The 10,000-nt window shown below is 40.5% G+C and overlaps 1 protein-coding gene across 1 annotated transcript in view; it reads left to right on the plus strand.

Moving 5' to 3' along the window:
• LOC137993346 (enolase-phosphatase E1-like) overlaps positions 1 to 10,000 on the plus strand; it is a 36,923-nt gene that overhangs the window by 7,925 nt on the left and 18,998 nt on the right. Inside the window, exons 3-5 of the mRNA XM_068839117.1 lie at positions 720 to 3,179; positions 4,357 to 4,706; positions 9,012 to 9,045. Coding sequence (XP_068695218.1) covers positions 720 to 3,179; positions 4,357 to 4,706; positions 9,012 to 9,045 — 2,844 coding nt within the window. The remainder of the gene's footprint in view (positions 1 to 719; positions 3,180 to 4,356; positions 4,707 to 9,011; positions 9,046 to 10,000) is intronic.

Here is a 10,000-nt window from a genome sequence, read left to right on the forward strand (position 1 = left end):
TATTGTTACAAAACATCAGTTAGATATTGTTCATCTATTAAACTTAAAACAGCACTTTATTTCTAACATTTCAACTAGTACATCATGGCTAATATACAGTTTACTGTATGATGGACACTTAATAATTTTTAACTTTCATTTAATGATCTCTCTCGCCACACTACAGAGTCAGTGTGCTTACTAAATCAGAATGTACAGGCATCAGGTGTCTTTTAGTGTATTAGACTGTAATAGCAGTCCTTGAATCAAGGATCTTATGAGGAGAGAACTTGTTATTACAGCCAAGTTTTTATAACTGCAAGTCAACATTGACATGAAGGCGAATGACTTTAAGATGATTTACAATTGTTCCTGTCGTAATTACTTAAATTTTGGTAAGTAGATGATGCCGCAAAACCAGTAACGATGTGCTTTTTGTCTTCTCGCGGCCCTCTCTGTTCCTTTTCAGATCTTGACTCTTGGTATTTAGAACTTTTTAAAAGGGTGTGTGTCTTTGGGAGCTACGCATACATGAAAGTGTGTCAAAACTTTAAAAACATCCACACAAATGAGAAGTATGACTAAGCACAGCCTGAAATGAACCTTTTTGTAAGTTATACATCCACACCTCAAAATTTAAGACATGGTGACCAGTTGGGTAGAAATATTAATTTTGTGTTTTATTAAGGGATCAATTTCTTTTTATTAGGTCTTCACCATGTTGCATGCTTGTTTCATAGATATGTATGAACCATCAAAGGGAGCTGGCTATGTGGACATTCAAGATGGTGATGCAATATCAGAAAGCAGTGATAAAGAGATCGTTGCTCACACTAACGAACAGGTGCAATATGACAATCAACCTTCCCCAAGTGATAGCAGCAGTGAGAATGATTATGATGATAATCACGGTCCTCCACCACTAAACAGTGATGATGAAGATGATGATGATGATGATGATGACGATGATGATAGTGTTGAAGGGCCTCCACCTTTAGATAGTGATGACAATGTGGATAACAGAGATTATGGTGATGATCTGCCAACACCTCGTGGCGCTAGGAGTAGGGAGGAACTGAGCTCCAAGAGAGCCGCTGTTTCAAAGGAACAAAGAGGCTTGCGCGGTTCTGATAATGACAGCGATAGTGACGGAGATGTGAAAGAAGCACCTCCACCTCTTGATAGCGAAGAGGAAGAAGAAGAAGAAGAGGAGGAGGAAGAGGAGGAGGAAGAGGAGAAGGAGATTGAAGATAGTAGTTCTGCTGCTGAAAATATGGGACTTGTAGCTCATATTACTGAAGATCAAGTGCATGATTCACCTGCAGAAGACGTTGAGGTGCAGTATGATGATGAGGATGACAGTGGAGGTGACAGCAATGACAAAGATCAAGACTTTGATAAGGATGAAGAGAATGAGCAAGAAAGTGACGATGGAAGCGTTGGTGGTGACAATAACCAGCACAACAGCATTCATGATAACCAGGAAGAGTTTGAGAATCTTCAGGCTGTGCCACTTAATTTGGAATTAGGAAACTCGGATAAAAGTGAACATTCGGATTCAGCAGCCGAAGTTGATGGGGAAAGGGATTTGGAGCAACATGACAGTGGGACTGACGAGGGAAGTGAAATTGAGAATGATCAAAAAGCAGGCTGGGAGTCAGTGGGAGAGGTGCACCATGTTACACCTGTTGCAAATGCCGAGGTGAGCGGCGATACATTAGCAGACGACACTTTACAGTGTGGTGAATTAAAAGGTGCTGAGGAAACTGATATTCGCAAGGGTACAGCCCATTATGAACAGAGTGAAAACCAAAGTGCTGCAGTAACTCCGGCTAGGAAAGACAGTGATGTTCTCAGTAGTGACAAGGACAGTGAGAATTCTCCTGTAATTGTTCCTGATGAAGATGATGAAAATGAATTGGAATGGGATGTGGAGGATTTTGATTTACCAAAACACAAGAACACCAAGAGAACCAAAGCAACCTCAAAGATTGATTCTGAAGGAGCTGAGGTCGAAAAGCTAAAGAAATCTTTCTTAGACACCTTAAGAAGTGAAGCAGGGCAAACTAAAGTTGTTGGAATTGCTGAGAAAACAGGAACAAAGAAGAAGGAAAAGCCAAATGATAAAAATTCTAAGATCGTCCAAGTTAATGTAGAACAAGAGAAAAAGGAAGAGGAGAAGAAACGGATTAAAGCTTCTTTGAAGCCCGTGTCTGTTCAGGAATTAAAACGTGTTCCTGGAACAGCTAGGCGCACCACAATGGAGTCTTCACCTAAAACTGAACTCACAAAGGTTGAAAAGAAGAAGAACGAGGATGGAGCAAATCTAGCCGTATCCAAACCCGCAGAGAGTGTAAAAAAAGCCGCAAAAAATAAACCCAAGGCCTTAGATAGTACTTTAGAGAAAACCGATAGACAAAAGGCTGAGAAACAAAAGAAAGATGTTAAGGAGATTTCGAGGACAAGTAAGATGTCCGAAAGCATGCCTGTAGCAAAGGTATCAAAGGTAAAATCTTCATCTGTTTCCTCGCTAGCCACGGCTGCTAGTGACCAAAAGACAAGTAAAGGAATTAAGCAAACGAAAAAGGCCGCTAAACCTGTTGACAATGCCCAAGTAGATTCAGATTCTCGAAAGGCTGAAACTCTTCAGAAACAAAGAGGGGAAAGAAAAGTTAGGAAAAGCGACAGTGACAATTGCTTTGATTCTTCAACGAGGCAAACATCACAGAAAGCAACTTCCTCTGAGCAAGACTCCAAGCCAAAAAAATCAAATGCTCTTAGTTCACAGACACATAAGCGCAGGGAAAAGGCAGTGGAAAGAGAGGAAACGAAACAGCCAAAAAGTAGGCAAATTTCTGCAAAGTCTGTTCCTACAGGGATTGATCGTGAAGGTGGCAATCATCATGAAAATAAAAGGGGTATCGAAGTACCAATGAGGAGTTCAAAGGAAACCAAGTCCAAAAGCAGACCCACAAGTAATGGTCACCTTTCAAGTTCACACGAAAAACTCTCCTTACACCCTGGCCGGCACGATCACAGTACCTTGAACCATGAAGCTCACCACAGACATAGCAGCCATACTCATGACAGAGGCAAGCACGTGTGGCTGTGTAGAGACGACGAAATTCATAAACTCATTGCACAGAAAGCATCCTTGCTGAAGGAATATGAATCGGGAAGCTTAGCTGGAAGAAGAGTTTGTAAGTATAACTGGCATCTGCTATTCTTAATCTGATGATGCCTTGTCTATGCACATGCAGTTTAGGTTTCAATTTACCATTTTATAGTCCAGAGGTTATACCGAGGAATCAGCCCTTATATATTGAGAGGCTATTAAATAACAATCTTGGAAACTTATGTCCCAAGTTAAAACCAGTTAGTCTCCGCGCGGTGTTGCTTTAAAAATTCCAAATCTACTCTACCAAAAGAAGTTCAGCTCCTTAGGGTGTCTACTATCCAGCATTTTTCAGCTTCCCGTTTGACTGGTAATAATAGTAGTTATCGAAATCAAAAAGAAGAAAAGATAAACAACGTTCAGTTGAAGTCGATAAGGCTAAAAATTCAATGAAAATAGTAAAATCCAGACGTTTTCTAACACTAGGTCATACCTGCCCGTCACATCCGCGAGAATTCTTCGCCATGATTCGTTTATGTGGCGCATACTCTGCACGGCCAAATCTTTTCATCAACGCAGAATCATTGAAGTCATAGTGATTCAACAAATGATTTGAAGCTGACCTTGAATAGGCAAGTTAACTCATACGTTGCGACTACTTTAATTTTCCCATCGGAAATTACCTATAAGGATATAAAATATGCAGTTTGTGGACGGTACCTCTTTACCCTGAGGATGACCCGTTGTCGAAAACGTTTGGATTTTACTTTTTTAATATAATTTTTAGCGCTGTAGATAGTTCATTTTAAACTTAAGCGAATTTTATGAAACAGTGTAAAAAAACTGCAAAATGCAATGATACTCCTTTATGGCAAGTGGTTTGCAACCAGGCTTCATATTAAAACTCTGGATGAAGGAAAATCGTTCGCTCGGGTGAGAAACTGCCTGAGAAGGACTGTAGTCGGTGACATTGAGAATTAGACATTGACACCAACAACCATTGACAAGAGTCTATCTCAGGACTACTCCCGCTTGGACGATCTCAATTCATAAAGGGTTAATTCCCCATTTTTGGCATTATCTTGTCGTGATTCGCCTCAGTTATTTGGAAGTGTCGTCATTTGAAAGCAAAAACAAACGACCGCAACGACTTTTGGGAGATTGTGGGCCTTTAAGGGGTAAGAAAAGAGACAAAATGAAGCACAAGGGGGTCTGTGATATAACATTGTCGCCGTTTTACTTTCTCCACAATACATCTGAAGTTTCAGGGCATAAAAGTAACATGAAAAGAGGAAGCGATCCAGCTGATGTTCCTGATGTCGGATTCGTAAGCAGTAAACAGACAAGGAGACATCAAAGCCGGCCTCTGAGTGAAGCTATACCACCAGACAGGGCTCCTTACAGCTCGCAACGCAGAGAAAAACGACTGTCACTGCAACTTGATTATTCAGGATCCTCTTCCGACGACGACGAGCGAACAAACAGAGCTGTTGAATCAAAAAGAGGAGGCACCTTTGCTGTGGGATTAGCTGCCCGAAATAAGGAGTTGAAACGAGATGGGGGTAGTGATACGGAGCACGAAGAAACCTGCGAGTATTGTGCAGCAGAGAAGGTACATTGCATTCACATAACTAGTATATCTCTAATATCCTGTACGGGCGCGCCGCGCTGGTTGGCCTGGCGATTTAGCGTGCCGTGTTCTACGGCAAAGCCCGCTACTTTATGTTGTGCTCTCCCGCTCGAGTACGTGGAGACACAAAAACGTCTTACCGTACAGCTCAACAATTTAGTAACAAGTTAAGTTACTGGTGTTTCCTTTGGTTTTATTTTGTTCTTTTGCTTTTGGAGCTTCCTATTCGTCAGGGTGTCGTGTAAATTCTCCACAGAAAAAACCTACTCGCACTTTTCCACCTGGCAACTGCGAACAGTGTGATTTTGGTGATGGCAATTACAAAATCGTTGGCTGGACTGTTCACTTGAACACAAACGTATTTATGCGTGTGAAAGCGCGTTATTGAAACGCGATTCATCGCTAAGACAATGCATGTGTCCCTAGTCGTTCCACAAACGAGGTTTGCAGGTACACACAGTTAGCTTTTGCCTTGAACCGATGTCCAGTTCATAGGTCAACATTTAATGGTGTTTCCGAGTCACGCGGATATTAAGTAACCTGAAAACGCAGACACCCGAATCCTTAAAATTTCACCAAACGACATGAATAATAATTCTAGTTTAGCTCAAAGACATGAAATTGCTGCGGACATTGTTGTTCATGTCTGTGTAACGGAACAAAGAGTTCGAGATTACAAGATACAAAATAAGGCAGTTTGAGGCGAAGGGTGATGATTTAATTGCGTAACTTGCCTGTCGAGAAGACGAAATTAATCAAAATGAAGGATCATCAAAATGGAATTTTGGTTATTTCAAGGGAATATGTCAAGTTGTTGAAAAAAATGTGTAAGGTCAAAACAGTGAAGATGCAGTGTTGAGAAAGTTGAGTTGTATTGTGTGACGGTAGTTTTCTTTAACACTTTGTGATTCCTTAAATTGTATTTAAATCGGAAATTAGTGGTTTATCGTCAGAACTGACTGACAAGTTGATTAGGTGTTCATACATCGGTAAAAGTATGTTTATGCCGCGTTTTCCGGTCGGCGTCTTGTTCTAAAAATGATTCATTGTGTTAGGATGTTTTTTTTGCAAAAGTTCTGTTCGTTGTCAGATAGTTGAGCTGTGTGAGAAGAAAGGTTGAAGACGAGCGACATCAGTAAAATAAAAGTTGAAGTTTGCGAAGAACGGCCTGTTGAGTCTTGGCATTCGCGAAAGCAGGATGAGGAAGTTCAAATTTTCAAATTTTTGTGACGGAGGATTTAGTGCAATTAAAACAGCGTGACTTTATCATTACATGTAGTTTTGATAAAGATACGCGAGAGTTACCTGAACTCCCAACAACTATAAAATTTTGACTGTGATCAAAGAATCATTGGGTAAGTTTAGATCGCTCGACTTGGCCAGAGTTCGATGGATTTGAACTGAAAGTAGAGGTTAAAGTTCATGTACAGGAACAGAACGCAAGCTTCCGAATATTTGCGATTAAGAGGTCGTTACTGTTTTTATGACTCCTGCTCCAGGCGATGCTCCCCAACAGAGCAATGCGTTCTTGTCGCTGTTCGGAGCGTTGTGGTCGAAAGGGCGAGGTGTTATGGTAAAAAGCCAGCAAAGCCAAAAGCATCGAAATTTTGCATAGATTTGTCTTAAATTTTGATTATTTCAATTGGTGGTTCATTGTTGGTGCTCGCTCCCTTTGCTCGCGCTCGCTCCACCGCAATTTCTCTTATTTCAATAATCAGTCAAGACGCGCACCGGTGGCTCAGTTGATTGAACACCAGGTTGCCATGCGGGAGGTCGTGAGTTCGACTCCGGCCGGACCAACACTCAGGGTCTTTAAATAACTGAGGAGAATGTGCTGCCTTTGTAATTACATCCGCAAATGGTTAGGTTTTTAAGTTTTCTCGGATAAGGTCTATTAACCGTAGGCCCGGTGTCACAAATATCTTCCGCGTTCATTGATTCCCTGTGGGACGTTAAAGAACCCACGCACTATTCGAGAAGAGTAGGGAATGAAGTTCCCGGTGTTGTGGCTGTCCTTTGTGAGTATATGGGTGGGTGGTTGTAGCAGGTCCACATCAGCTGAATAGCTGCCAAAACTTCAACCTGCTAAAACAAATAAATAACGAACAAACTTGCGGGGCAACAAAACGAAGTATACTGAAAGAACGTCACGAAAAGAACGTGACACATTACGGACTTCGCCGACTTGGGACAGTCAAGATGACGTTGATTTTTACACGAGTTTGTTCTCTCGTCAGTTATGAAGACATACTGCAGTCAGCTTGATAAAAACGGGCCATGTAGCTGTTAATTGCTTTTGAACTTTTTCAACGCTTGGAAACTTGACGGATTATTTTAAATATTGGTAGCATCTTTATTTTTTTCATTTTTCTTCCTTTTTCCATCTCCGCAAGCATTTGCAACTTTTTTCGTTGTGTTCTGTTATCTCTCTTGTTTTCTATGTTTTTGATCCGTCTTTCATGTTTAATGGTTTGCTAGACAGACGTATTAAGCTTATTGTAATCTTAATTCTCAATACTTGCCTACCTTACATGCAGTGTATTGAAATTGAGAGGTGAATTTACACACTGATTAATCCTGGGAGTCAGAGCCCGGGGTCAATTAACTAACGAACTACTCATCTTCTCTCTTTTACCTGTTCTTTGTGTCTCTGGCCTGTGATTGTCCGTCCAGCAGATGTCATGGGATGAATATTTGAAGAGTTGTAGACGAGTTCTGAGCCAACCACCGCATCAAGATTCCATCCAGGCTCCTCCTACCCAGTCCCCTGTACTTCCTGTTGAATTTCTTCAGACTTTCCGTTTGCCTGGCCCTAGCTTTGATTCCGTAAGTTCTCTTTGTTACAGAGCACAGCTCAGTTCTTGTCGACAAAGCTTCTGTTGTGTGATCTGATTCTTGTTGGTCGACCTAAAAACTCCTTCGAAATACAAACTTCCTTCTCTAAATCTCGTTTTCGGAGATAAATCAAGTCAAGGGCTGTCAGTAAGTACTCTCAGTCTCGTGCGTTTTCGAGTTATTTCTTATCTCCTTTCTTATCACATTACTTGGTTATTTGGTGTACGTACAAGTTTCCTCCTCCTGATTGGCCGAGACCGGTGCGAGAATATTTCCTATCACCAAGTGCCGTGAAGCAAAATCGTGAGTATTTGTGAAATGACAGCGCTCAGTCTGGACACACAACCGATAATCGGTCTCGTTACCTTTCATGCTGACCATGGAAGGTCTTAAAATTCAAGTGTGGCTCCCAAAGCGAGTCTTTGTTTCAGAAACATTTTCAATTAATCATTATTTGTAAGATGTAGCACAAAGCACGGTGTATGACAAAGGCGAAATGAGTTGCGCAAACAGATGTTTCATTTAAATATCTGTGGAGAGAGACGGTACTATTTCGAAAAATGGTATATCATTGACGTGACGCTTGCCCGAGCGACTGCGACTGTAAATAATCGTCCATCTTAATCAATAAACGCGGGCAGAAAAAAGAGTGCAAAATGTATTGCGATTACAAATGAGCTGTTTTGGAAAGTGACGTGCCCGCTTTACTTCGATGATAAAGAGACAGGTAAGGAAGTTCTTTTCCTGCTCATCATTCGAGGATTTCGTGGAAATAGTGCGTAATCATCTCATGTTATGTAGTTTCGAACAGGATAAATATCTGAATAACGAGAAAATTATCTCGAAGACTGACGCTTTCCCTCCCCCAACAGCTGGCATTTTTTATCCTGTTTTATTTCAAATTCGTATCTCTTATTAACAAGATCGAACTAACATAAAATAACAATTTTGGGCTTTGTCGTTTAAATACATCACCGTTCTTTCTCCAATTAACATTTGTGTTGAATCGCCTTGAATAAATTTGAATCTTTGTTCCTAAACTGAACTGCTTAGATATTTTGTCAATGAGAGGGCTGTATTTGTACAAATTGATGACATAAATAATTCAAAAGGGAGCCCACATTGTGATATGATCTGTAGGTATGAGAGATGTCTTTCGACATCGAAAAAAATTTCATGTCGGTAATTCTCTTAAAGCTCCCCTGTTGAAGTAAAGTTAAAAGTTAAGATTTTCTTCGAGACCATGTCAAAGAAATATTTTGAAAATGTTTCTTGCAGAGAATTGGCGTTTTTAGATTTTGTTCCAAGTTCGATGGATCATTCTGAATCGAATTTGTATTCTTGAAGAACTCCATCATTTTGTATGTTTTTCGAAAGCTACGTCTGTTTTTCGCCATCCATGTCTTTGGTTCCTAATTTTGAGTCAAATTTCTATTTCTCTTTTCATTTTAGGCCGCGGCAGCTAAAGCCCGGGAACAAAACCCAGGTGAGAAAACGTCTCTCTCTCATAGTACCCCTAAATTGGTGTATACTATTCCACGAAGAGAGCTTATTTTTCATACTCGTGATCGGAGTTTAGTCCAAAAGCAGATTTTTCTCAACAATTTTGTACAAGATTGTAGATAAACTACCTAGCTCTCCAGTGAGTTCTAGTAGCTCAATGGGTAGAGCATTACGGAGGTCATAGGTTCGAATCCTGCCTAGGACCGTGATTTGACGGTTGTCCTTTCGCCCGTTGCCAAGCAACTTGTATCCTATCCTTCTCACGGACGCATTATACCTTTCCGTCATTTCATGTATTTGGAAAAAAACTTGTTCTTTTAATTTGGCGATTGTTACGCCTGCTGAATATCCTGTCGAATGTTTCAATTTTTATGTTCATCACCTTTCTTATATTTTGTAAGACTTTGTACGGATTGTTTCTTGGAGCAACCTGACCACTCACGACATTTTTTAGAAATCGTTTAGTAGCTGGTATCATTCATTTTATAACTGGAGGCATATCTGCGTGCACTCGGGCTTGGCCTGGATCGTCAAATGAAAAACAAAGAAAAATGAATGCAGTAGAGATATTAGCTAGATTATGATGTATTATTTAGGTTACAGTCATGGTATTGATTCTCGTTATGTTTACTCATGCATAAATGTTCGCTCGGACCGACCCGTTCCTAAAACGCTAGACATCTTTTGTGGGTATATCGCGAACAGCGTTTGCATTTGTGTGTGGTTTGATTACCTTAGATACCATATTCGTGCGTACTTTCAACGAAGCTATTTTCGTTCAATGCCACCTATGCACGTTGGTTTAAGGAGGCTCGAAATAGTTTCTCCTTTTTTCAAACAAATAAACATATTCTGTTCTAAGATACAGTTAGGCTAATCAAATCAAGACGAAATTTGCCAGGGTATTAGGTACCCATCCTAGATTTCTCACATCACAT

This window comes from Montipora foliosa, chromosome 2 (genome assembly GCF_036669935.1).
Source record: "Montipora foliosa isolate CH-2021 chromosome 2, ASM3666993v2, whole genome shotgun sequence".
Classification (NCBI taxonomy): domain Eukaryota; kingdom Metazoa; phylum Cnidaria; class Anthozoa; order Scleractinia; family Acroporidae; genus Montipora; species Montipora foliosa.